General features: G+C 47.7%; 1 protein-coding gene and 1 long non-coding RNA gene across 2 annotated transcripts; one reads left to right on the top strand and one right to left on the bottom strand.

The window, feature by feature from the left end:
- Window positions 1-105: 105 nt before the first annotated feature.
- On the bottom strand, window positions 106-24840 carry LOC102558267 (transmembrane protein 178B). Its single transcript, XM_019476976.2, has 4 exons — window positions 24385-24840; window positions 8827-8940; window positions 6520-6657; window positions 106-1777 (listed from the first exon to the last, which is right to left on the bottom strand). The coding sequence occupies exons 1-4, from the start codon at window positions 24767-24769 to the stop codon at window positions 1533-1535; spliced, it is 882 nt and encodes a 293-aa protein (XP_019332521.2). The 5' UTR covers window positions 24770-24840; the 3' UTR covers window positions 106-1532.
- Window positions 24841-24854: 14 nt separating this feature from the next.
- LOC132248762 (uncharacterized) lies at window positions 24855-26167 on the top strand. Its single transcript, XR_009460134.1, has 2 exons — window positions 24855-25196; window positions 25293-26167. It is a non-coding gene; the product is annotated as an uncharacterized LOC132248762 (long non-coding RNA).
- Window positions 26168-27343: the final 1176 nt, after the last annotated feature.

The following is a 27343-nucleotide window of genomic DNA, read 5'->3' as shown; positions in this document are numbered from 1 at the left end:
CCCTCTAGTGAATGTTGTGTATGGCTGAGGGAATGGTGATCACTTCTGGAAGAGGCAGTGGCAGAAATCACTGTAGTAATTAAAGGGTCAGTGCTCATAGCCTAGTCCAGTAAACAAACCTTTCAGTACTTTAATGCCAGTTGAGAATCACAACTTCCATTGAAAAATGATACTTTTCATAAATACATTGACTTTAGCACTGAACATCTTACATGCCACTGAATTGTATCAGAACTACAATGCAAAAATCCCCATCAAATACTGGCCAGTCTGTATCTGTGCAGCTTTTGGGAACTGGGAGAGAAGTGGGAGGGGATGTAAGGGAAACAAATAGCTGGAAGAAAACTGTACCCTCCAGAACCTTGGCTAACATGTCTAAGTTAGCCCTAAGACTCATGCGGGTTACAAACTGCTTACCTCACCTGCCTGTTCCGAGAAGGAGCTTACTCTGTTCTTGCTGGTTGCAGCAGAACACATAGGAGCAAAAGGGGCTGTGTATTAGACATTACTGTGTAGAGAGGAGGATGAATGGGATGAATAAGCCAAGCTTCACAAATCCTCTAGTGCATCAGGTTTCTTTACTTTCACCATTATGGCTGAACTGTACCTCCTTCAGAGCTCAGACAGGAACAGCCACCCACTCCATTTCTTTCTGCAGGGAAGGAAGCTCTTTCCTCATGAACAGGAGTCACTCAAGTAAATGAACCTGATCCCAGCAGCTCAAACCTGTCAGTCACTGACTTTGTTTTTGTAACACAGCTAGAGCTCTACCTTATGGGGAATATTTTCACGGTGAGTGACAGTGATGGGCACAGCTTACTCTTAGTGTCTTTTTGTACCCCCTGAAGTGAGCTCTGTACATTCATATATAGCTTACCTACTGCTTGCACAGTTTGGGGCATACACATTTGGCTAAAGAAATTATTTGAATTCTACTCTGGGCAGATGAAGACCAATTTTTGCTGCATCTTCGATAGCAGGCTCCTCTTAGAAACAGCCTTGAAAGTGGCACAGTATAATTTTCTGCTGTAGCTGAATCAGTGCAGGATGGATTATTTATTCTGCCTAGACTGCAAAGTTTCTTGGGGAAGTGAAGACCTGAGCCAAGGATGTTCAGCTGCAGACAGGTCAGCCACATATTTTGTCCTAGCTGTCCACAGATTTGGTCAGTGTTACACAGACCTGGAGCAATGCACCAAGGGACAACATCCCTTACAACTGAACACAAACAGGACAAAGGGGGTGCAGACAGGACTTGGAAAACCCTTGGGATTAATCCCTCATGTATAAAAGCAAAACTGTTCCCCTTACAACACCAAGGAGCAATTCAACAAGAATTTACAACCTGGGTTCTTTGTAGCACCAGTGTCCAACACAGGAGTTATGTAGTAGAACCACAAGGCAAGCCTATGCCAAGGCTTTGTGCTTCTTTTGTTCCAGAGCTGTTTCACCACCATCATCTCCACACTGGTGTTAACCCCCAGCTTTGCCTAGGCTGTGCTTCTGAGAATCTCTTTTCTCATCTCCTGTGGTCACACAGCCCCATTTTCCTGTCTGGGTTTCTGTACAGATGCATGAGAAGGGGTGAGCGATGGAGCTAATGTGCAGAAGAATCCAGCCAGAAGAGTAAGTCCTAGGCCACCCCAGGCACAGAACATGGACCAGCCGTAGCCATGGCTGATGTCCTCTGGCAGCCCATATACAAAGCGAGGATAGCGAGACAATTCAAAATTGATCCCAGCCACGCAAGTGCAGAGTGAGATGATACAGCATGTACCTGCAGGAGAAAAGAAAGAGTAAAGTGATGTGTCTACTTATGTTAAATGATTTCTCCTCTTCCTCTAATCTGTGCAGTGTCCAGTCTTAGAGCTGTGACTCATTCTTTCCAGGAAAGCCATCCACAGTGTGAACAGCTGAGTCCTGCTCCAGTCTAACCCAGTGGACTGTCTACTTACCAAGCCGTGACATTACCACCTGTTAAATTCAGTTTTTTGCTGCCTTTCCAATTTCATGTACCTACATGACTTGAGTAGGCAAAACACAGCTAGTTGAGAGTGGCTTCAAGTCATTTTGCCCACAAAGGTTTCTTAGCTCTTCCACTCCCTTTGTTATGGTTTTGATTTCTGATGTTTGTGGCTTCTACCACTAAAGTGAATGTGCCATTTGTTCTCGGATCATGAAGGCTCAGAAATCTCAAGTTATTTAGATGCTTAATTCCCGCTAGAGTTCAGCCATGGTGCTGAAAAGTATCTGTGTTCAAGTGCTAAATCCAACAACTGGGTGTTACTATGGTCCTCAGAACCCCCATTCACCTGTAGCTATAACAGTGTAGCTGTCTGATTGGGGCTGGTAAAATCCAGGCAGCTCCTAGAGCTCCATATGCACAAAATGGCTAATGCCCGATACCAAAATCCTTGGGGATATTCCCTTTACAGTCAGTCACTGCCAGTCTGCTGCAAAATGTAAGGACTCTACACAAGGTGGAACAGCTTCAACAGGAAACCATGGAAGACCCACTGCAGGATATCCTATAGCCCTTGGGGTTAGGACACTCAAAGATTCAAGTCCCTTCTCCAAAACAGGCAGGAGGGACTTGCAGCTCAGTACCCTGGTGCTCTGATCACTACACAGTTTGTTCATAAGGTATAGCAACTTTTTTTTCCCCCGGTGAAAAAAGGCTGCCTTGGCTTAGGCACTTAACTCTGAGCAATGGGCAGGTTCATGACTTTGAAGCCTGACTGCAGAGACATCACCGTCCCAACTCAAGCTGGAGCGGGGGAGGGATGATGCTGAGCGGCAGATTTGTCAGGGGTCTAAGCAGCCGGACATGAAGCCGGTGGCTGTGCGGAGTCACCGCTCCGCGGGGCCCCCCAAAGTGCATGGCCTGGGACAGTCACTCCAATCTGCACCCCCCAAGGACAGCCCTGGATGTGGGCTGAGGAGCCTGGGTGCCTGCCAGGGGGCTGAGAATTCCATGAGGCAGCAAGCAGACAAGGTTCTTTGGGTAAATCCAATACCTTTTATTAGACCAACTTAAAATATTTGAGAAAAAAAAAACTTTTGGGTACAAATACCTTTAATCAGGCTGAGGAAGCATCTGCAGATGGTCTCTGCTCTTCCTGGGTAGAGTGGTAAAGCAGCCAGAAGCCAGAGAATCATTTGAGTTGCTCTAATAAAAGATACAGAATTTACCCAAAGAACCTTGTCTGCCTATGTCTTTAGGCCAACACGGCTACAACCTACACCCGAGGCAGCAACACACTAATAATGCTCCTGTAGATTTAACCTCCTTAAGAATCCAGTGCACTGAGTCTCCAGAACACACTTTCAGTGCTGATTCCCAGAGAAAAGTTGAAATCATCCTTACCTAGCTTGGTGATGGTGTAGAAGCCACTACTGAGAGTCCCTTGCTCTCACCTGCACTGTATATATAGCACAACAATGAAAGGCTGCAGTCATTTACTGGTGTGGCCACATCTCCCTGAGAGTTTGAATAGCCAAGTTCTAGCACTGGAGGGCCAGGAGTCAAAGTAGCACTTCCTGCATGAGACAACCCAAGCCCTGCTGTTTGGGAACTGGCATCCGATTGACTTGGAAGTGGTGAATAGTTTGTACTTCAGGTCTCCTGGGGTAGTTGCTTACCTTGGGCTCAACTACTTGCAGCTCCTTTCCTCCCTTCTGCATCAAGCACCAAGGCCAAGCAGTGTAACTTCCAGCCCAGTATGCATCCACTTCTTGTCCTTCAGATCTGGCCTCACCCCACCCCCTCCAGCTCTCTCCTACTTAGAAGAATTCTTTTTTACCTTCTCTTGCAAGCCTGTCACAAGAGAAAGCACCACTCTGTTTTTCTTTTGGCTCAGGTCAATTTTTTGAGGCCTCTATAAGAAAGCAGGGGGAAGGGTACTTCCTAGGCATTTTTTTTTGGCAGGAAGTAAAGGATTCTTACTGTGTCACATTTTTAAGGCTGAATTTGCTGGAGGCTGGCATCTTAGACTCATTCAACTATCTGGTACGCTCTAAAATAAACCCTGACTGCCTTGCAGGGAAGAAAGTCGACAAGCTGCTGTCTGGCATACGTGTGGTCCTTCATAGCAGACTTCTGTAACCTTGGAAACAGCTCATTTTCAAGGCTGACATCTCAGAAGCTTTTGTTCAAATGACTCCAAATTTTCACTGCCTTCAAGCTTGACCAGAGTCCAGACCTACATTAACTGTGTCCAGCCTGACTGAGCCACTGTGGGGATCTGAAGAATGTAAAATTTAATTTTAAACCAGAACACAGCCTCACCCTTACCTACAGACTCTGCTACTGCTTCATAAAAAGGGTAAAGGAAGTCTTATGCCTTGAAGCTGCAAGCTCATCTGCACTCATGAACTAATAAGGAACTGGTCTGGTTGGCAGTGCAATGGGACAACACAGGAAGTTCAGGTGTTGCATAAAGCTGTGCTCAAAGTCTAAGTTATGTCTCCTTTCAGGTAGCTGTGGGGACAAGTCACTGCACCCAACTCCTTAAAATATTGTATAGCACCTCTTATAGCAAGCTCCATTTTCAGGTTACAATAACACTAGAGTCAAGGCTGAGGTGATCTTTGCTCACCTATCCTAAAGCATCTGCCACTGGACCCATGTAAACACACAGAGTCTCTAATCCCAGCCCCATCATTCTGGTGGAATCCAAAAGCCCAGGCACTTTCATACCCTGATCCACCCCCATACCTGCTCACTGAGTACTGCTCAAATTACCACTGTTATGCTGTAAAAGTGAGATGCTCAGATCAAAACACCCCACAGAACCGAAGCAAGTAAACAGAACAACAGCAGGCTTCCCTTTTGCTCTACACCCCACACGGCTACTTCCTTTTCCCTTGGTGTGTTGAAAGGCCTCTCTCCAGTGCTGCATGACAAGCCTGGACCCTACCACTGAGCCTTCTCCTCTACTGCAACCTAATTTGGGCTAATCAGTGCATGTCCACCCCCAACACACCTTTCCTGTGATACAAGATGCATCTTGCACTCCCTCTCCTGCTTGACATATTCAGCACCCTCCAGTTTTTATGAAGGACAAGGAACAGCTTGGAAAAAGAAGGAAAACAAGGAACAGCTCTGGACATATGGGGCAGAGCTATTTAGGATCTGGGCAGCAGGTCTGGGTCTGTTTTACCCAGAAAGTCACTGATACTTTAGAAATGGGGCTGAGGCTCTTCCATTTCCAGGCAGGCCCACACAAGCCCCTCCCTATTCAGAGTCTCTACAGATCACGTAACACCAAGCTGCATTACTGCTACTTCTGTGGATAAGCAGGATTCCTTGGAGAGTGGAGGGAGGATGAGGCAGATGTCACTGCTTCCCTGGTCTCCTGCACCATGGGCCACCTGCGGTTTTCATACAGATGATCTAGCTGTTAGGTGGCATTCTCTCCTCCTCCTTTTCAGATGCAGGAGTGGCAGAATGATCCCACTGAGGGCAATACGGCATATAATGCTGCGATTGCCCAAGCCAGGGTTGGCAGGCCCAACAGCATTTCCATGCCTGTGGAGGTGGCATTCTAAACAGAGAGGACCTTACTATGACTCTCCTGGAGGCAGAGAGGAGGGTCTGCTAGCTGAGGCAAGGAATTTCTATTCAGTGCTAGTAAGAAGAGCTAATTGCATGATGGGGAGGAAGGATGTCTCCTCAATGTTCACTGAATGGTGGTGTGCCAGCCCCACACTGCTATGAGGAACACCTCAGTGATCGGTATGGATGTCTTGTAGCAGAGATAAGATTTCTGCTTGACTCCAGCACATGTACTGGCACTGGTCCTCTTCTCCCCTGTTGTTTTGGAGCCCTTGCCCTGGAACAGTGCCCCGTCTCTTCCCCAGGAGCTCCATCAGTTTTACAGTAATGCTTAGGCTATGTTAGTTGTGTCCCATTTCTGAGGTCCTGGTTTTCCTGCCCAAGCCAAGACACTTAGTATGGACTGAGGTAGTCTACCGCTGGATAAGCAGGGCTGGGACTCTGCCACAAGCAGCACCAGTTGGCACAAAGTGCCTCCCCCTGCTCTACAGAGGGCTGGACAAGGCAGGGTGTAGATATCATTTCCTACAGAGAAACAGCATCAAGACACACTTCTTCACCAAACTGGTTGAAAGGACTGGCTTAAGGTCTCTGAAAAGAGTAGCAGGTTGTATACTCAACAGCTTCCACCTCACTGCCAGAGGAATTACAAGAGTTGCATTCACCCTGCCCTTTATGCTACCTCACCAGGCAGCAGAGAGCAGCCCTATAGGAAGACAGCTACTTAAACAGATTCAATTCTGTGCATGTGAGGCTGCAGTGAGCTCCATGCTCAGATCCATGGAACCACCCTGACTCAGTTCCTGTCAACATGGACCTAACACTTCAACATCTGTGTTACATTAATTGTTACCCTAATATACCATTTTGTGCTGTCTGCCAAGGGGGCTGGTTTGACCTTTACATGCCTGGGAAATGCTCTGTTACTTAATGTATAGAGTGAAGAAGAGAAAACCTCTCACCTCCCATGAGGAAGAGCAGCCCTGCCACATACTGCATGAGCTCGTGCTGTTTACAGCAGCCTAGCACACCAATGATCCATCCAAACAGAATGATAGAGACTGCCATGCCAATGAAACCAGCTGTCATCCTCCGCAGATCTGAGGAGAGAAAGAAAGAGAAGAGAGGAGCAAGAGGGGAGAAAGGAAGAAGCCACCCAAGATAGGATATTGAGAAGGAAAGAGAACAGACAGGGAAGAACTGAAAGCATCCCTAGAGTGTTAGGTCTTCTGTGCCTGACATTGGTATTCTCCCTCTAAAAGTGATCTGTGTAAGTTATGCTGAGAGCTTCCTGATGAGGGCCTCCTTGTGCTGGGCACAGCAAATGGAGAGAATTTCTGTGCATGGCAAGAGGCAAATAGGACAGAAGGCTGTGGCATGGCAGGGGTACATCAGACTAGCAGAGCAAACACTGCTGTTGTTTACAATAGTTACATTTATGGCATAATTTTTTGGTTGGTTTGTTTCTTTGGTGCAGTGCTGGTGCTGGGTGGGCTTTTCCTTTGGGGAGGGGATTAACTGAAAAAGAAGAGGATAGTGAAGGGAAGGGAAGAAAACATATAGAACAGGTAGGCTGAGAGAGAGAGAGAGAGAGAGAGAGTGCACAAGCGCAGAACGGGGTTGGATCAAAGAGCCAATCAGGCAGGGAGAGAGAACATCCAAAGTAAAACCTGAAGAAATTGCTGTCCATGATTCTCTGATGACCATTTTTGCCTACATCCCCCCTCCTCCTCCCCACCCCCTCCCATAGTTTCTTCCCGACTGAGCTTACATGACAAGGAAGAGAGGGACATTTATATGTCCCATGGGGCTCTGAATAATGCTGAGTCTCAGCATTCCCCTCACCACAAGGGACAATTATATCTGGGCTTAAAAACAGCCAGTGATTTTGGAAGCCTGATCTGTACACTACTTTTTAAAGGGTCTTTAAGTCCAAAGGACAGCCACTCAGCACTTTCTGAGAAACAGTCCTCTTGAGACATGTCTCAACTTGGACACCAAAATATACAGCACCACAACATACTAAGGGCCAGATTCTAGCCACATATTAGGTTTATGCATATTTATCCATGCCTAAGTGGATTTATGCACCTAAATGCAATTCTATTCCACCTGTTCAAGTCCCGAAAATCCATTAATGCATCTAACAACTTGTCTCACACTGTCATTTTACCCTTACGACTGTTAAGACCGAGTCACAAAAAGCAGTAAGCACCAGCTTTTAGGTTAGCAGTTTTTCAGGGACTCAAGCAAAGAGGAACAGAATTACACTTAAGTGCCTACCTCCACTTACATAACAAGGGGAAGAGAATCTGGCCATAATTGCTTTTGAAAATCTAGGCCAGAGTGGGAATCCAATACAATGGACCCCTACACCCACAGGACTGTCACACTTTTGCTCATGTTCCTGTACTGCTCTCCAGCCAATATCCTTTGTGAAAGCAAGTGTGCAGCACCTCCTCAAACATGCGGACATGGGAGATTACAGTGTGACCTTTGCCATAATACGTTCACACCAGACACAGAAGTTTGTGACTTCTTATGCAGAGAAGTGATATCAGGCTGGAAACCACCAGGGGCAGTTAAATTGTTTCATAATTTTTGTCTGGAGGACGTAAAAGGAGGGAACTCTACAAAGGAAAGATACATAAGGGGCAGTGGAGGATACATAAGGGAAGCACATATAGGGGGAGGTGGGTTGAGGCATTTTCAAGTGGATTGCAAGTGGAAGACAGCTGGGAGAAGTTTGGAGTAGAGCGGTAGCACAAGGGGCAAGTAGGGTGAAAGAGCCAGGTTGGGATGCTTTCTGGGAGGGCAGGCTGCAAGAGGTGAGGAGCTGCAAAGGTTGAGCACAAGGAGGGAATGACAGGTACTGTGCAAATGTAAACGAACACACATTTCTATCCATAACCTAAGGAACATTACTTAATCCTTTAACACTGAGTAAGCAATGCAGAGTCCAGAGCACTAAGCATGGGTAGCCCAGAGTGCTACCCATGAAATCGCACCAATGCCTCCATCACATCAGAACTACTCCCAAAACCACCTATACTACCCCTAGACTAACCTTTCCAACTCTTCTCTAGGCTTTACTACAGACAACTTGTCTTCCAGCCTCTACACCCAAGATGCATTTGGTTCTAGATGCCAACCTCTAGCCTCTGAGCCAAGGCCCTAGCTTGGCAACAACCAAGAGATTAAAGGCTCTGAATACATTGGTACCTGGTTTAGGAGTGGTGCACGACTTGTTAAGAGTTTGGATCACTTACGGAGTGCATGCCATTCGTCCTGCCGGATGGTGTTGGTGATGTTGATGGGTAAGTTGCGGGGGAGGGAGGAGGAGGTATAGTGGTACTTGACAGCTGTACAGCGCTGGATAACTCCTAAAAGAATCAGAAATATCAATGTCCAAATGCAATTCCAATGCTAAGCCCAAACTGCCCTTTTTTATTGTGGAATCTGCCAGCCCAGGACACTGGACACACAAAGAGTTTTACTACAAAGTGAACCCATTCATTCAACCAGTCCTTGAATTGACAGCTAGGATAATCAAAAACAGACATGTGGTTCTCATAGTCTGTGGGTGGGTGCACTGTGTGCTAACAGGGAAGGAAGGGAGTGTCTTGGTATGAACAGGTGATGATGAAGAGGGAGCAGGGTGCTGACCCAAACAGGGTGAGGCCATAATAATAAGCAACCATTTCAAGGAGGAAGAGAAATTGTTTACTGACATACGTGGGGTATGAAATTCAGGGACACTGGACAGAAATGAAACAGGAAAAATTAAGATGAATGACAAAAAGAACTTGCTGATGCTCAAATAGTGACTACCCTATGGCCTGAGCTAAAGAAAAGAAGCATCAGCCCCACTGCTTGGAATTAGACAAAATTCACTAGTAAATGGAGAACAGGGCATGAACCCCAGCCCTACTGCCTGTATAATAGGAAGGGTAATTTCCTTCCTGAATGATCGTCACCTCCCACAAGGCTGTGATGAGAAGCTTTGGGAAGGTTTCACTTCACAACCATAAGAGAGGAAAGTACAGAATGGAGTTTCCTACATGTTAAAAGCTGCCCTGATATAATTCAGAATTTAATCTGTACATCACTGTGCACACACCCATAATGAGGAAGATTCTGAATTGTTCTCTTCCAGATGCTTACACAATCCCATGGTAGGGCCCTAGCACAAGTGACAGAAGAACAACTGCATTTTACCAGGTAAAGCTTTTCTTAAGTGTGAGAGCAATGGAGGTGGGAGAAGGTCAGTGTCCTTTTGAACCATCTGCAGGGCACTGTACAAATCCCACCATTTTCAACAACCAAATTTCCACACTGCCAAGTGGGGTTACACCTACAGCCTGCTGTACATGTCTTTAAAACATTTTACACAGATCTAAAAGAAAGCTAAAACCCAGACACACTGTGAGTAGTTCTATACAAAAACAACACCCTATAACGATCACCTCTTATAAAAGCCAGTGTCACATTAGTATCTAGATATTGCAAGAGGTCCCAAACAAGACTTTAAGATTTACCTCCTGTATTCAGTTCAGAAAGATTTGCGAAGGTAAAGCCTATCTAGCTAGCTATCTAGCTATATACAGATATAGATATCTATATCTAGATTTCTAGATAAACGTATATATTAGTAATTCCTTATAGTAACCTATAAAACATACATAAGAAAAAGGATTCAGTTAATCTCTTAGTATATAAATAAGAAGGTTGAATGATCTATAAAACAACTCACACTCTTGTGTCCCAAAGGATCTGAGCCACGGAATCCTTGGCTAAAATGTCACTGATAGAATACTTGCTCTGTAATGCAATAGATTAGATCCGTGTGAAAGCAAGAAGACACCAGCTCCTCATATTAATCTACTAGTTTAAAAAGATTTAAAAACTGCGGCTGGGAGTAGTCCTGACTGCATCAAGAAGGACTTCCATGAGCTGGGGGGTCGGGCTCAGCAAGTAAGGGGCACAGGTGGTATTCTCCTCCATCCTTCCAGTTGGCAGCAGCCAAAGGTGCCAGGATGCCTGCAACAGGGAAGTTGACCAGTGGCTCCAGAGATGGTGTCTTCAGGAGGGCTTTGGATTCTACAACTACGACCAGCAGTTCCAGAGAGAAGGCTTCCTAGGATTGGACGATCTTCATCTCTCTCCTAGAGGTAAGCATCTGTTCTCCCGCAGGTTGGCTGATCTCCTCCGAAGAGCTTTAAACTAGGTTTGACAGGGAACGGGGAACTGGTGGTCGATGAGAACCCAGGGTTGGAAAGCCACAAACAAGGCACCAGACCTAACCAGGTAAGCACTTAGGGGAACACATGCCATCAAGGCAAAGGGACGCCAAGAACACCCACTGGGGGGCTAAATTGTCTTTACACAAATGCCAGGAGTATGGGGAACAAGCAGGAGGAAATCACACTCCCACTTGCTAGCACACAGTATGACCTAGTCGGCTTAACGGAAACATGGTGGGATTCTACGCACGACTGGGCGGTAAGGCATTGAGGGGTACAGGTTGTATAGATGAGACAGTGGGGAGAAAAGGCAGGGGTGTAGCTCTCTATGTTAAGGAGCAGTACACATCTTCCATCATCAAGGCAGGAGTGGAGGGAAATACGGAGGCATTGTGGGTCAGGATCCAGGGGGGGCCAGGGGAAAAGGACTTGGTAGTGGGGGTCTACTACAGACCTCCTCACCAGGATGACGAGCTAGACGAGGTATTCTCCAAGCAGTTCTCAGATGCCATACAGGCGAGGGAGGCAGTGGTCATGGGGGACCTAAATTACCTGGACATCTGCTGGGAGGAACAGGCAGCCAAAACAAGCCACTCATGGAGGTTCTTACACTGTGTGCAGGACCTCCACCTAATCCAGGTGGTATCTAGTCTCACCAGGGGTAGCGCCTTGCTAGACCTGGTCTTAGCAAGAGGGGATGATCTCGTGGGGAACCTGTGAGTGCACAGCAACCTGGGAGATAGTGAGCATCACTTGGTAAAGTTCACTATCCAGTGAAGGGTGAGAAAAATATCCAGTGATGCTAAAGTGTTAGACTTCAGAAGGGCCAACTTTAGTAAACTTAGAAACCTAGTTAGTGAGGTGGCAGAACTCAAGACCATCGAGCTAATGGGGGTCCAAGAGGGTTGGAAGTTTCTCAAGGGAGTGATCCTTGGAGCACAAAAGGAGTCTATCCCCTTACACAAGAAAGGGGCTAAGGGGATAAAAAAGCCCCCTTGGCTGAACAGGGAGCTCCAGGAAAGACTGAGGGCAAAGAAAGATTTATAGGCAGTGGAAGCAGGGAGCAGCCACCAAGGAGGCATACACCACCCTGGCACGCTATTGCAGGGAGTCAGTTAGGCAGGCCAAAGCAGGACTGGAGCTTAGGCTGGCTTCTACAATTAAGGACAATAAAAAGTCCTTCTACAGATACATAGCGAGCAAAAGAAAAGCACAGAGTAACATAGGGCCCCTGCAGGACAAATCAAGTCATTTGGTGGTTGATGCAGAGAAAAAGGCAGAGCTCTTCAATGAGTACTTTGCTTCAGTATTCCTAAATACTGAGCAAGACAATTCCCCCACCTTGAACACAGACAGATGTCCAAAAGGCACCAGATTGCCAAAGGTTAGTGCTGACTTAGTTAAAGAGCACTTGGAAGGGCTGGATGGCTACAAGTCAGCTGGCCCGGATGACCTCCATCCACAGGTGCTGAAGGAATTGGCCAGTGTCATTGCTGAGCAGCTGGCACGGCTGTTTGAGCACTCATGGTGCTCCGGCCAGGTCCCTGAGGACTGGAAAAAGGCCAACATGGTGCCCATTTTTAAGAAAGGGAGAAGGGATGAGCCAGGTAACTTTAGGCCAGTTAGTCTTACCTCTATCCCTGGGAAAATGCTGGAAAAAATCATCAAAGAGCGCATTTGTGAAGGCCCAGCAGGGGAAACGATGCTGAAAGGAAACCAGCATGGGTTCATCACAGGTAGATCCTGCCTGACAAACCTTATAGCCTTTTATGGCCAGGTCACACACTGCCTTGACACAGAAGCTGAGGCCGATGTCATCTATTTGGATTTTAGGAAGGCCTTTGACACAGTTTTGCATCCTATTCTTATAGGGAAGCTAATGGGCCGTGGAGTGGATGCCTACACAGTCAGGTGGGTGGCTAACTGGCTTAGGGACTGCACCCAGAGTGGTGGTGAACAGGTCGTTCTCGGCCTGGAAGGAGGTGGGCAGTGGGGTCCTGCAGGGCTTGATCCTTGGACTGGTTTAATATCTTCATCAGCAATTTGGACAAGAGTGTGGAAAGCATCCCCTCCAAGTTCACAGATGATACCAAGTTATGGGGCAAAGTTAATACACCGGAGGGCAGGGAGCAGATACAGGCTGACCTGGACAGGTTAGATCAATGGGCAGAACGAAATAGGATGCAATTCTACAAAGATAAATGCAAGGTACTCCACCTAGGAAGGAGGAATCCCCAGCACACCTACAGGTTGGGGGATGACCTCCTCAGCAGCTCAGAGGCTGAGAGAGATCTTGGAGTCATAGTTGACTCCAAGATGAACGAGCTGGCAGTGTAACGAGGCCATCAACAAAGCCAACCACACCTTGTCGTGTATTAGCAGATGCATGACCAACAGATCGAGGGAGGTGATGCTCCCCCTCTATGCGGCATTGGTCAGGCCACAGTTGGAGTACTGTGTCCGGTTTTGGGCACCGCACTTCAAGAGGGACATGGAGAATCTGAAGAGGGTTCAGAGGAGGGCCACTCGCACAATTAATGACCTCTGTGAAGGACCCTACAAGGGGAGGTGGAGAGATCTGGATCTCTTCAGCCTTTACAAAAGATTCATAGCTGTTAGGGTCGGAAGGGACCTCAATAGATCATCGAGTCCGATCCCCTGCATAAGCAGGAAAGAGTGCTGGGTCTAGATGACCCCAGCTAGATACTCATCTAACCTCCTCTTGAAGGATGAGGGGTGACCTTGTAGCTGCCTATAAGTTTATCGGGGCGGACAGCAGGGAATTGGTGATGCACTGTTTACCAGAGCGCCCCAGGGAGTAACTAGGAACAATGGGTGCAAACTAGTGGAGAGTAGATTTAAGTTAGACATTAGGAAGAAATTTTTTTACAGTAAAAGTGGCCAGAGTCTGGAATGGGCTTCCAAGAGAGGTGGTACTATCACCTAACATGGAGGTCTTCAAGAGGAGGACTGACAATCACCTGGCTGGGGTCATCTGACCTCAGTCCTCTTTCCTGCCAGGGGCAGAGGGTCGGACACAATGATCCATTGGGTGCCTTCCAACTCTATAATCTATGAATCTATGATTACAGACTATAAATCCACGATGTTGCAGGTTTCCAAATGTTTGCAAGGTTATTTTCTCTTTTAAAGTTTGAAGTATATTCTAGTCCTGTATTATATACAAAACTGTGTTTAGAAATAACTTTAAGGTTGCAAAATTAAGCACTCAAAATTTAGGAAGTGACAGAATTAATGGTGCCAGTATCTTTTTAAGTCTAACCCCTCATGTTTAAGCATTGTGATAGCAGCCTTTAATAAATGTTGACATGCTATTTTCCCTACAGGACCCATACCTCATTCAGTGAAACAGGATGGATTTTAAGGGATGAATCAGGATTGAGCACCGACCCTTGCCTTATTATGGAAGTTGGAAACTGCACAATGGACAAAGTAGGGGATTGGAAAAGGAGGAAGAGAATGGTCTTACAGCTAAGACAGTTAAATGCTGACCTGGAGAATTTGGAATCTGCCTCCAACTCTGGCACAGAATACCCATGTAACACTTGGTAATTCTCTAAAAGCAAACTTTTCACTAGCTACTAATTGTGTTCCCCATTTTATGGAGTCTGATATGAAACTCTGAGGTCTAATCTGCAGAAGTGCCATGCACGCAAAGTTGCAGCTGAACTCAGCAGGGGTTGAAGGGTTATACAAAAAGTACTATGAAAAATCATGTCCTTCATGTTGCAAACTAAGTACCCCAAATTAGTCAATACCTTTGACTTTAAACTCTCTATTTCCCAGTTCTCAAACCTTCAAATGGGGATAACATCCCCTCACCTCACAGCTGATTTGTGAAAAATAAATTCATTACTGTTTGGGAAATGGTCACATGAGCAGTTGGATAAATTATGATTAAATTCATTCTGCCTTCAGGGCAACATGTGAATACTGTGTAGCAAAAGATAGTAGCTCATCCAGTAAACAAGGAGAAGAAAAGAACAGAATAGCTGCTAATTACTTTAGTAATATCTTTTCAGTGAAGTGAATGAGTCAGGGATGGGGGGGTGACTGTATGTGATTATAAAATTAAAAACTGTATCTTAATGCACATGCACAAGGGGCAGAATTAAGGACATACAGGAAAATTTGATCCCAGTATGTCTAGCTTCAGAGAGCCTGACCCTACAACTATGTATTTTCTGATGTGATTTCCTAAATTAAAAAAGAAAAAGTGTATTGAGAACTCCTGAAATTCCATCACCTGACCAGCCCCACCCCTTCAACCAGTGGTATTAGACATACCACACACATCTGTGCCCCATAATCTAAAGGTATGGAAACACAGAGGCTTTACAGCCCTTTCAAAAGGTGAACTTTCAAAGGGCAGTACCTGGTGGCTCTAATCCTTACATGTGAACAATCTGAGAAGGATTCAAATGCATAAACCCACCTCTGACTTTAACCCTGGATGAAGTAGGGTTAAAATTGAAGCAGATTTGCTGCATTTGAGTTGTCCTCAGCTCATCTGCATGTAACAATTTGAATGTACTAGCTGCTGCCCTTTTGGTTCCCCTTCTGAAAGGGCTCCAAGCTTTCATGTGTGCACACACTAACAGAGTAACTGATAAAGCATAAGGAGCTATTCCCACTACTTAGCCCATCCACAGTGGAGGTCACAGATATTTTATATTTACTGATCGAAGTGGACAATGAAATTCAAAGATATTGGGTTCTCTGCCAGGCTCTGAAGGGCAATGTTTTGTAGTGGGCACAGACTTCTGCCCACTCCCTCTACCCTTGGCCCCTTCTGTCCCATCCCCCTTACAGTCCTGTCTCTACTTCACCATTTTCTCCCTATTACTATCTCTTTTCCTCACTAGCCATTCTCGTACCCCCAACACCAACCCCCAGCTTGCCCCCATTTCCTTTCCCAACCATCAGTTTTCTTCCACAATGTCTTTCTATCCCTCATCCTCCAGGTGCCTGCACACTGGTTCCTCATTCTAGTATCCCTCTTGGGCTTCTTAACCAATGTCAGTGTCCTTATCTCAGCATTTTTGTCCAATTTTGTTTTTATCTCAGTCTTTTTGCCCCCAGCATCTCCTTATCGGATCTGTCCCCCCACACTAATGGCTCCCAGGCTCCTCATCTGATCTTAACTCCCTCACCAGCTTCTAGAGCCAGTCTCCTTCCACAGCCAGGCCCCATCTCCATTCCCTGCCTGCCTGCAGGACCAGTCTCAGGCTCAAAGGCTCTTTGTCCCAATTTACTCCACTGTGATGCCTTAGGTCAGACTTTGTCTTCTCTGCACTTGAATCTCATGGTTTCCTCCTCCATGCTGGCTTAGGTACAACATCTATGCACCTTGCTGGGTGTGCTAGACTAGATGGCACAGGACCCACAAACTTTTTGTTCTCATTTCTGGCACCCAGTCCATCTTGGAGTAGCCATTACAGGGACAGGCCAGATTCAACACTAGCTGCAAGTGGCACATGGTCAGTCACTCTGCAGAGATGCTACACACAATCTGGTTAGATGGTGGGAGCTTAGAGAGGCTTGAGCATGTTCACAGAGGAGGGAATCCAAGGGGTTTAGCTGTTAAACTAGCAGGCTTCTACTACACGTGTACTAATGGGCAATATTTCAAACACTGATGAGGTGCTCATGCACAGACTTTCATGGGGACAGCAAAGGCACTCTACATCCTCAACTCCCCTTTGCTAAATACAGTACAAAGTCTGTGCTCCAAAGCCTGAATGCAAGAGCTTGCCAAGGAAAAGGACACCAGAAGAGGGTCTTGTTTTTAATTAAAAAAAAACAAAACAGCAGCAAGATGGCTCCCTATCCACACTCCAGCTGTGCACTGAGGTAGGCTGTGCACATATGTATTGCACTTCGAGTGTGTGCATTCACCTGACTCTCCAGCCACCTTGGGATGATGCAATAGTCCTGCAGATCCTCATGCCTCTAGCTAAGTGTATGAAGCAGTGGTGTCACCCCAACTCCCTGCCAGCTCCTTGGCATTGGAAACCAACTAACAGTATACTCCTGAGTGCAGGGGAGGTAGAGTGTTGTGGAAGAAAATGCACACACAATATCTTAAAAAACAAGAGTTATGGTACAAGTGCCATGTGCACACATCCATTCCTCTTTAGGTGACTTTCAAAACTTTTCCAGTGATTTCAACCACACAGCAGCTACTCTGTAGGATATGGGCTGGGAGGATTGTGGTGCAGACCTCGAGACCAAAGGTAAGGTCAGAGATAATAACATAGCTTCTGAAGGTTAGAAGACCAAAACTATTAGCCAGCCTGCAGCTTTCACAACAATCTTGACACAGTCTTACTTTGTGTTCAGTAATATCTTTGAAAGGGACAAGTGATGGAAATGCAGAGATCTGACCCCCAAAGCAACAGAAACATGCATTAAAAGTTTGGACTGTGACCTACTCTTGCACAGGACAGCATTTGCTCTTCTGTTTTGCTGCAAACAGGACTACAAAGGAAAATTCCCACCTCTGAAAAATTAACTTCACAATCTCATTCTTCAGGGAGTGCCCCTGGTTCATTAAGAACCTCTGATTAAGAACCTCTGATTTAAATCAGTTGTTCTCAACCTTTTTTGTACCAGGACCCCATTTGTAAATATTGATGGCCAGCCCTGAGCCAGTAAATAGTTTAAATAGAAAATAGCTCCTTGGCCCTGCTGTTGCCCCTCACTTCCAACCTACAGCCCCCATCCCTGCACTCCCAATATGATGCCCCCACACCCTTCTGGCTCCAGCCCCACACTGTGTGGGGCAGGGGATGGGTGTGTGGGGCACAGGGTGGGTGCGAGTCATGGAGGGCACATGCCCCCCAGATTTGTGCAGCCATAGCAGGGAGGAGGCTGCTGCCTGGTTGGACTGGCACAGGCAGAGGCTGCCTCCGTGGCCAGTGGGTGGAACTCAGCATGGGAGGGTGCAACAGGGCTGCAAGACTCATTGCTACCGCCACCACCTGTAACCCCACGCCAGCCATGCCGCGAGCAGTGTGAGGAGTAACGGGGGGGGGGGGGGGGGGCGCGCAGCAGCACTGTGCTGCCCTCACCTTCTCCCATCACTAGCCACTCATGCACTGGGCCATGGATCTACCCTGCCACCACAGCCCATTCACCGCTCCCCTCAAGCCACAGCTCTACCCCAGAAAGGTGAGGTTGGGTGTTGTGTCACCTGTGGCAGCCTCCCTGCCCCCTGCTTTCCTGACACGTCATCTATGCCCCGCTCCCTCACTAGGGGTGTGCAAAGCGGGCCCTATTCGATTCAGCCCAAATCGGGGACAGCGATTCGTTGTTGATTCTAATCACTGTCCCCAATTCAATTCGGCTGAATCCGAATCTCAAGATTCGATGCTGATTTGGAGAATCAGCAATTTGGACATAGACACAGCTTTAAAAGTTTTTTCTACATACCTTGAGGTAGCAGCGCGGCTTGTGAACGCTGTAATGCTGGGGTGCATGGAGCATCCCACAGGAGTGTGGCGCGGGGGCCCCACATGATCGGTGGCAAACCCGGAAGTGGACCAGAAGTGCTTCTGGTCCGCTTCCAGGTCTGCTGCCGAGCGCGCTGGGGAGCCCCCCATGCTTCTGTGGGACACTCCATGTGCCCCAGCATTGCAGCGATCACAAGCCCCTGCTACCTAGAGGTATGTAGAAAAACACATTTAAAGCTGTCTCTATGTCCAAATCTCCAAATCTGTCCAAATCGATTTGGAGGGTTCCAATGCGATTCAGAGACATTAAAGGGTCCTCTGATTTGATTTGGATTTAGAGATTCAGCCACTGAATCGGATCGAATCTCTGTTGAATCGAATCAGGGACTGAAGCTTTGCACAGCCCTACCCCTCACCTCATAGACTTGTGGGAGCTGCTCTCTACACTGCCTGGCTGTCACATGCACGTGAGTGTGCGTACACGTGCACGTGGCACCCCCTGCCTGATAGCTCTCCTGCTCCCCGCAGCCCTAAGCAGCCCCTAGCAGGCTTTAAAGAAGAATCCATTTAAATTTGTTGATCCATTTTTTATAGTTTGCTCGTGACCCTTTCATACATTCTTGCGACCCGAGTTTGAGTTGTGACCCATGGGTTGACAAACACTGATTTAGATGGTCCACAAGTATGCTTTAGTTGCCTGACAGCAAGAAGCCTTTACAGTAATGCCTTTCTGGACACAAACCTACCAAAAGTTCCATTTCCTGACATACTGAAATGGAGCTGGCTCTATCCTGCTCACTGAGATAGTTTTACAGACCATTTGCGGTAGTCTGAGTGCTGAGGTTCTTAAGACAAGGTAGAAAGACCTAGCACACTCATAGATCACAGCAAACAAAACATTTATAGGCAAAGTTGACTCATGCTCTACCTATGGGGCTTGAGTCTGCATTCTGTCTACATGTACTGAAATGGCACTTCTTCTACAGGACTAGAGGTGCAGAACAAGTGATGCAAGAGGTCCAGTCTAACATGAGGACTATTTGCAAGTACAGCAAACTCACACAAATGGCAATATTCAAAACCCAGAGACTGTTGCCTATGTCAGGGTTTGGTAAGATATGAATGGCATGTCCAGCCTGGGATAAAGAGTGATTAACTATTCTACTTTTATGAAAGATTCACTAAGAACACTTTAGGAGAAAACTACTAAGAGTGCAGGGAGTTCCAGCTTGAGCCACAGGTGGGAAGCAGGAACCAAAGGGAATTAAGACAGCTCCCCCTTTTTCATAGCTTTCACTGGAGGCATGAGTTGCTGCAGGTTGCATGTCCTATTCTAATAGATGCTGCAACTTAAGCTGCTTTGACTTGCATGTGCAAGACATGAACAGAGCTATAGTCAATACACATATGCACAAATAAAATCAAGGCATAGTTTTCTTAGCTTTGTCTTCAGATGCAGATGAATCATGCTGGACGAACTTTTCCAGAAATATCTGTCTTAAAGCAGAAAACTGGCGTGAAAAATTTCAGCCAAAAAGGTTAATACTTGGTAAAGTATTCTGAAAACAGGGAAATAATAGGAAATCCTATTAGGTTAGGTAGTGCTGCCAGTCCTGCCTCTTTGACTAGGGGAAGAGAAATCAAGTGCTGTTGTTGCATGAAAAGGTCCGAATTTAAAGATCATGAATATTATGCCCAGAAGGAATAATTAGGATAATCTAGTTTCACTTCTTGCTTAGTGCATGGCAAAAGAACTTCATCAGCAACTTTTGCATTAAGTCTCATATTTCTGGCCTGAGCTACGTCTTTAAGTCAAGACCCGAATCTTTCTGAAAGACTGCAAGTGCTTAAGAATTCCACACATCCCTAGATAAACTGCTCCAGGGGTTAGTTACCCTCTGTTATAAAACTGTGCCAGATTTCTAGTCTGAAGTTGTCTAGCTTCAACTTTTATTTGTTCTACTTATGTCTTTTCTAGTCATACATTAAAGAGCTGCCTACCACCACAAATCTATTCCTCATACAGGTATACACAGACTGAAAAGTTCACCTAATTGCCTCCTGGATAAGTAGACTGAGCTTCTTTAATCTCTCTAGAAAGCATGTCTGCCAGACCTACCACTATTCTTGTAGCTATTTTCTGAACCCTAGCCAATTTATCAATATCCTTTTTAAAGTGTTTACACCAGAACTGGACACACTCTTCCAGTCTGTGACCTACATTCTTCCTCCATGTAGGCCCTTGAATTTGACTACATTAAAATGTATGTTTATCAGGCAAACCCACCTTACTAAAGTGACCCGTGTCAATCTAACTGATGTGTCCCAGTCATTTGCCACTTCATCAACTGTTGTATCATCTGTAAATGTTACCAGCCATATTTTCTATAATATTTTTCCAACAGCACATAAAAGTATTGAACAACATTGGGCCATGAAGAGATCTCAGCAGGACTGCACCAGAATCACCCCTCATTAGGGGACAGTTACAATAATTTTTTGCACACCATTAGTTAACCATTGTTTATCTTATTAAACATAAGTTAAATTAATTTTGTGTAGGCTTTTATTTTTCCTAATCAGTACGGATCTGGGCTTTCCATTTCCCACAAGAAAACAGAATAAAACACAGATTCCCTCCCCTTACTGGAGTAAAATGCAGATTTCTTATTTTACCAGAGAAAACCAGGGATTTTCCAGCTGGGGGGAACAGAAGCCATATACACATGGCTGCCAGGCCTTCCACAGGAAGGTGCGGGGGGAGGGGGGAATTGAGGCCCCTATAGGGAGGGAGGGAGTTGGGCAGGGCTGGGGCTGCTGCCCAGCAGAACAGTGCATGGGGCTTGGGATCCGGGATTGCAATGCACAACTGCAGGGCCCCAGCAGCAAGTGGGATGGGGCCACAGACGGCTAGCTCGGGGAGCAGCTCCCCACCTGCGCCCCCCAGATCTGTGTGCAGAGCAAGGGTGGGCACAGGCTGCCCACTGCAGGCTCAGACACCTGCCCTGCTGCCCTCCTCCAGGGCCTCTGCAGCCCTGCAGGTACGACCTAGTGTTGTAGGGCACAGCAGGGCTGCGCAGGAAAGCTGCTTGCTGGAAGCTCCACACAGCCTGGTGATGCATCCCCTGCGTGCGTGGCACAAGCAGAAGTGTCACAGGACTGTGCCCCTCACTGTAGTCCCGCATGCAGGGGACACATTGCCAGGGCAGCACAGAGCTTGCAGGGCCGGGTTGCACCTGCTGGGCTGTGGAAGCCCCTGGGGAGAGCAGCAGGATGGGAGCATGAGACCCATGCACATGTCTTGGGGGCATGGGTCCCCCCAGAGTGCATGCAGCAGTAGGATACTGGACCACCCCTCTCCCCTGCACCTGAGCCCGCAGCAGGCAGGCAGCAGTATGAGGAGCTGGGCTCAGATCCACTGCAGCAGCTGCTGCCTCCTGCTGGAGGCAAGGGGCTGCACACCTGGGTCCCTCTGGTAGGGCTGAGGGAGCAGGGGCTGTGGAGGGCCTTTCATTTCAATCACAGATTTGGGGAATTTTATCAGAGAATTTGTGATTTTTTTTTAATCAAAGAAAAGAAAACCAGGATCCCTGCTAATCAGTTCCACATGGACTAAACATCAACATCAATGACCTGGAGTGCTCCTTGGCCAATTCTTTAATACTTTTGGGTGCAAGTTACCTGGCCCTGAAGATTTTAAAATGTGTATCCTCAGCAATTGCTGTTTAATACTGTCCCAGATAACTGATGGAATAGTTTGCATTTCAGTATCATTTTTAGATCCGATTACAAGTCCTACTATTTTCCAAATATAGAATACCAACTAATTAATTTCTTTTTATGCATTGTGATTGATCTTTTACTCTCCTTGTCCAGCACTGGACCTACAGCATTGCTAGGATGTTATTTGTTGCTTTACTTAAAAAGGAAAAGAAACAGAAATAATTCCTCTTTATTGCCTTTAATCCTACTGTCCCCATTTTTTTTTTTGCACTGAACACTTCAGTTTCCCTGCTCAGTCAGTTATTTCTTTTTCCTGACTGCTGTTCTGCATTCATTGCTATTACTATTTCCACTTGTTTTGTGTTTATTTTATTGCTTCTTTCACCTTTCCTCTTAACCATGACTGGGACTTTGCACTTTTAAACAATGCCCAATTGCCATTCCCCTCTGATGCCTAAATATTTCCTCCCACTTAATATTACTCATAAATTGTTTCAAATTGTATATTCTGCAAATCATCACCTGGCAAGGTCAAGATACTTCAGAGTTTCTATAAAACTACACAGATATGTGGTTATTACATTCAAATCACCAGCACGTCCTTCTATAATCAGGAGCAATGACCACAAACTGTTAGAGGATGGTTTCAGGTTGGACTCAAGGAAGAACTTCTTTATGGTAAGGGTGACCAGAATCTGGAAGGGACTTCCCAAGGAGGAGGTGCAGTCCCCAACCTTGGAAGTCTTCAAAAGGAAGCTGGAAAGACACCTTGCTGGGATCATTTGATCTCAGCAGTATTCCTGCCCAGAGCTGGGGGGTTGGGCTCTCAGTGATCTCTCAAGGTCCCTTCCAGCCCTTAAAGCATACAAATCATAGAAATTCTATTAATAATGGGTAGATAATTCATGACTAGAAACCAAATTTAATGTTAGAGATAAAGGCGGAACTCCACTAAGTAACAAAGACCTCAAGAAAGGCCTGGTGTTTCAGCACTAGGCTTCCCCACTTCTGAAGGCCTCTGCTATCCAAGGTCATCACTAAACTTTTAGCAGGCAATGTATCCTGTCACTGGAGGCCTCTACAATTTCCATTTTCATTAATCCATTAGGAGATCCTTGATGATTTGGGATCTGTCTCAGATTAGGAACCGGATTGCAAATCATGGAGGAGGACTGACAAAAAATACACAATAGCAACTTGAGGCAGGTTTTCCCTGAAGCAACTGTATCTATCCAGAATCCCTTATACCAGGGGTGTCCAACCTTTTTGAATGTGGGGCTGGATCATGAATTTTTTAATCACCCAGTGGGCCAGCGAGCCATATTCAAAGACCTCACAGAAAGCAGTATCACATCACCCCCCTGAAACGAAAGTATGGTGTTTACTTTTGTTTCCCATCGCAGTACCTCGGGCCTCAGAAAACAGCTTGGAGGGCACAGTGGCCTGCGGGCTGTATGTTGGACAAGCCTGCCTTATACCAATAGCACCCAGCCTTCCTGCTTGACGGGTCAGACAAGTGGCACAGGGTCAGTGTGCAGCCCAGATCCCACTCAGGTGCAGTCGCTGGATACCCTACATGCCTGGATCCGGCCTGCTGGGCTCCACATGAGTCTGAAAATTTGTTAACAAGGGAGTAGCAATCAAGGCTGCCAGTCCTCCCCAGCACCTAATGTCCAGACCCTTGGGAAGGCCCATGGGCCAGGTACTGAGCACCCTTCCCAACACACAACATGCCGTAACAGACATGCCTGCCCCGCAACATGAAGGAGATGGTTAACTGCAATAGGCCCAGAGAAACAGGGTACAGAGAGAAAGGGTAGGGCTGTAAAGGAAGCAAGAGGAATGGATGAGGAGAGAGACAGATATAGAGACCCCATTCTACTGACAGGGGTATGAATAACTTCACACAGCAACATGCCTGTCTTGTAAAGGACTGAAGCCTAGACCAGCCCCCACCCCGGCACTGTCCCTGTGGCATGTCAGACCTGAATCTTTCTGCCTGCCTGAAATGGGCTCGTGGCAAAGTCCCAAGGAAGGGGGGAAATACAACGCGGCCCTTCTGCTCCCCCCCCTCCCCCGGAGTCTCGGGAGGGGTAGAGGCGGACAAGTGAACTGTTCGCACCACGCGGGGCAACAGCAACACGGCAGGAACGAGCTGCCTTCAGCGCCGTGAAGCCGGCAGCAGGGAAACCGTCAGGCAAAAGCAGAAAATTGATCCGGGCAGATGGAGTGGGAGAGCAGGTCCGGTCCCGGCGTTTCTAGGAGGAGCTGGGCATGGGAGAGGGCGGCTCTGCTCCGGGCGGCGCCTGCCAGGCGCGGGGCCCAGGACACCGCCCCGCCCCGCCGCCCCCCTCGCCCCGCCGGCGGGACGCAGCCCCGGCCGCACCTTTGCGGATGAGCTCCTCGCTGTCGGGCTCGTAGCCCGCGCGGTGGCAGCGCCGCCACAGGCCGGACACGGTGGAGTTGAAGAGGCGGCCGCATTGCGAGTCCAGTGCGGCGGCGGCGGAGGCGGAGGCGGAGGCGGCGGGGGCCGGGGCGGGCAGCAGGGCCCGCGGGGGGCGGGCGCGCAGCGGCAGGGGGGGCCCGGGCGCCGCCATGGAGCCGGGCGGGTCGCGGCGCTTGTGGCCGAAGCCCCGACAGCGCTCGCGGTGCCGCCGCGCGTCTGTCTCGTACCAGGCGTCGGTGCCGATAGCCACGGCCAGCAGGGCCAGCGCGGCGGCCGCCAGCACCAGCCCCGCGCAGCTCAGCGCCCGCGCCGCCGCTGCCGCCATCTTCGCGCGGGCGGGCCCGGCTCTCGGTGGCTCCGCGTGGATGCCGCGGAGGCCCCGGGGACAGGGGGCGGGGCGAGTGACGGTGCGGGGGGCGGGGTGAAGCTGGCCCAGCCCCTCGGCCGGGCGCGCAACAGGGGGCAGCGCGCGGGACTGGGCCGCTCTCTTCTTGGGACCCGCGGTTGAGGGGTGGGGCGCCCGTTGCGCGCCTCAGGCTGGGCCAGCGGCTCCCTCCGCGCGACGGTTGCGCCGCTGAGGGCCGCGAGGCGGGGAGTCGGACAGAAGAAAAGTGCCCAGGGGAGGATCTAGGCTGGAAGGGGCGCCCCTGGGGCAGTGCCTCATCTTTCTCCAGTTGAAAACCAACTAGATGACAGCGGTTCCCAGTCAGTGGTTCGCCTCCCACCACTGGGGCGCAGACCCCCTGTCAGTGGTAGGGAGCCACATTTATTATCATTACTGTATATGACAAGAATTTGCTGGTGGTTCTCAAGGTGGAACTGGAAAGTGTGCTGGTGGTTGGTTTCAGGTGGCGGCCAGTCTGCCCGAGTTTGGGACCTGCTGGACTAGGAGCTTCGCTCAGAGGCAAGGGGCCCACGGGAAGACCGAAAAGAAAACAAGTATCGGTTCAATCAAATCTCCAAGGCGTATGTCAATGCTCCTACTGGGACCGAAGCCGGAGGCCCCTCGGCTCGGGGTCAGACCCATCCCGTCTTCGGGGGAGGAAGGAATTTTAACCCCTGGTCAGAATGGTACAGACTGGGCTTTTTTGCCTTCCCCTAGTGAAGGTGTGACCCTCTACCCAGGATCTCAAGCATGTTAACTTCTCATAGAAACGGGACTTCTGCTGTGGTGGTCTCCTTGCTTTACCTGCTGCAGGTTAAGGTGTTAGGGGTCTGTGTCAGGGGTGACGGTAGTCTTATGAAGAGTAGATTATGGATTTGTGTGGGATGGGCTGGAAAGGGATGATCCTTGGGCAGGGGGGTTGGACCAGATGATCTTTGGAGGTCTCTTCCAGCATCTCTACAATCCTATGAAAACCAATTTGCAGGGCTGTGAAATAGGAGCTAAAAAGAAGAGAGGGTCATTAACACCCACGGAAAGAGTTCAGAAGGGAGCAGGCAGATCATGAGCCAGGAGGTCGCATGATTCCATAGTGCAGAGGCAGCCCTGAAAGTGCCTTACCTATCACACTCTCACGGACCCAGAGGCACAGCCTTCCATCTTCAGCTCCCTCTGTGCAAAAATGAAGTTTATTTCCTACCTATGGGGACTGTTTACCATCTTGTACCATCTACACTTTTCCCAGAGCCTGACGAAGGGATTTTGATCCCAAAAGCTTGCAGAAAAGAACAGTTTTCTTGCCAACTTCCAGTTGGTCTAATAAAAGGTATCATTTTGGAACCAAGCATTCTATTTTTTTGTATTACCTATCACAGGGAATCCAAGGGACTGGCAGAGCTGATCCATGCCCCCTAAGTGGCTTTGCTGAAGCCACCCGAGAGTGACGGTGTCCCAGAGACATTCTTTGAACCGCATGCTTTTTTGCAGGTTCTGCCACATCCAGTAGTTTGTTGGGTTTTTCCTAATGGAGACTTCTCCATCCTTCCCCAAATCCTGCATTACACTGCACTACAGAACTAGGAGCTGCTGGTAGAAGCATCGAGTTCAAAGTTTCTGTCCTGGAAGCTGCAAGGAGGTAGTGGGGCCTGGACATTCACCCTGATTTTGCAAAGCCTCAGGAGGAACACTTGTGGCTCAGGGCAGAGGCCTGGGTTAAGTTCCCCCCACATCTTTCTGTAAGGGCTGGTGACTTGCCAGGCATACATAGTCATATCCCAAGGGGGCAGACTAGCACTGCTGGTACTGCAAGAAGCAATGGCTCAAGCCTGATTTATATATATCAATGAGATACAAAAAGCAGCAGCTGCATTTGTTTATAGTGCTTTCTCACCCACCACCGTATGGGAAATGAGGCCTAAAAAGCAGAAAATACCAATCTATTTTATGCAGTCAAATGTAGGCTACATCTGAGTCACTAGTTAAATACATGTCCAGAGGCAAAAACATCCCTTCTGCTTCTGGCTGTTTCATAGGACTTATTCCTCTAGTTCAATTATTCTTAACTAGGGTGCTAGTGGATGAAGGGTGTCTGTAAAGCGTTAGGAGATAAGCAAGGTGTGAAGAGGCAAGCAGATAAATTAAGCAGATTATTTTGGCTCAGGCTTGTCCATGCCTAGATGATCTGGCACCCATACTGCCCTTTCCCTGTGTAAGGACATAAGTACTGTAATAAACAAATTTGGTTTTTTTATTTGGGTGCCATTCAATTCACAAAAGTTAGAGGGGTGCCTCAAGTCCAAAAAAGGTTGAGTCCCACTGCTCTAGCTGCAAACTGATTGCTCCCTGAAGTCAGTTGTTAGGACGTTGCTTTTACAAATCAAAATTATAGGCTTGAAAGGTCTGTTTAACCATTTTCTGGACAATACTTGATTAGTTGGATTTAAAAAAAAGTCTTATTCACCCTCATAATAGCAATTACTCTCAGGAACAGAACCATGCATGTTCTAGAACAGCAGT

This window comes from Alligator mississippiensis, chromosome 2 (assembly GCF_030867095.1).
Source record: "Alligator mississippiensis isolate rAllMis1 chromosome 2, rAllMis1, whole genome shotgun sequence".
In the NCBI taxonomy this organism is placed as follows: domain Eukaryota; kingdom Metazoa; phylum Chordata; order Crocodylia; family Alligatoridae; genus Alligator; species Alligator mississippiensis.
The sequence above is the reverse complement of the archived record's forward strand: the minus strand, read 5'-3'. Positions and strand labels throughout refer to the sequence as shown.

Excerpts from the sequence above, each read along its gene's own strand:
- LOC102558267 (XM_019476976.2), bottom strand. The coding sequence starts at position 24,769 with ATGGCGGCAGCGGCGGCGCGGGCGCTGAGCTGCGCGGGGCTGGTGCTG. Across the intron at positions 8,941-24,384 it reads CGAGGAGCTCATCCGCAAAG|GAGTTATCCAGCGCTGTACA; the intron begins GTGCGGCCGGGG and ends TGATTCTTTTAG. Across the intron at positions 6,658-8,826 it reads GGACGAATGGCATGCACTCC|ATCTGCGGAGGATGACAGCT; the intron begins GTAAGTGATCCA and ends TTCTCTCCTCAG.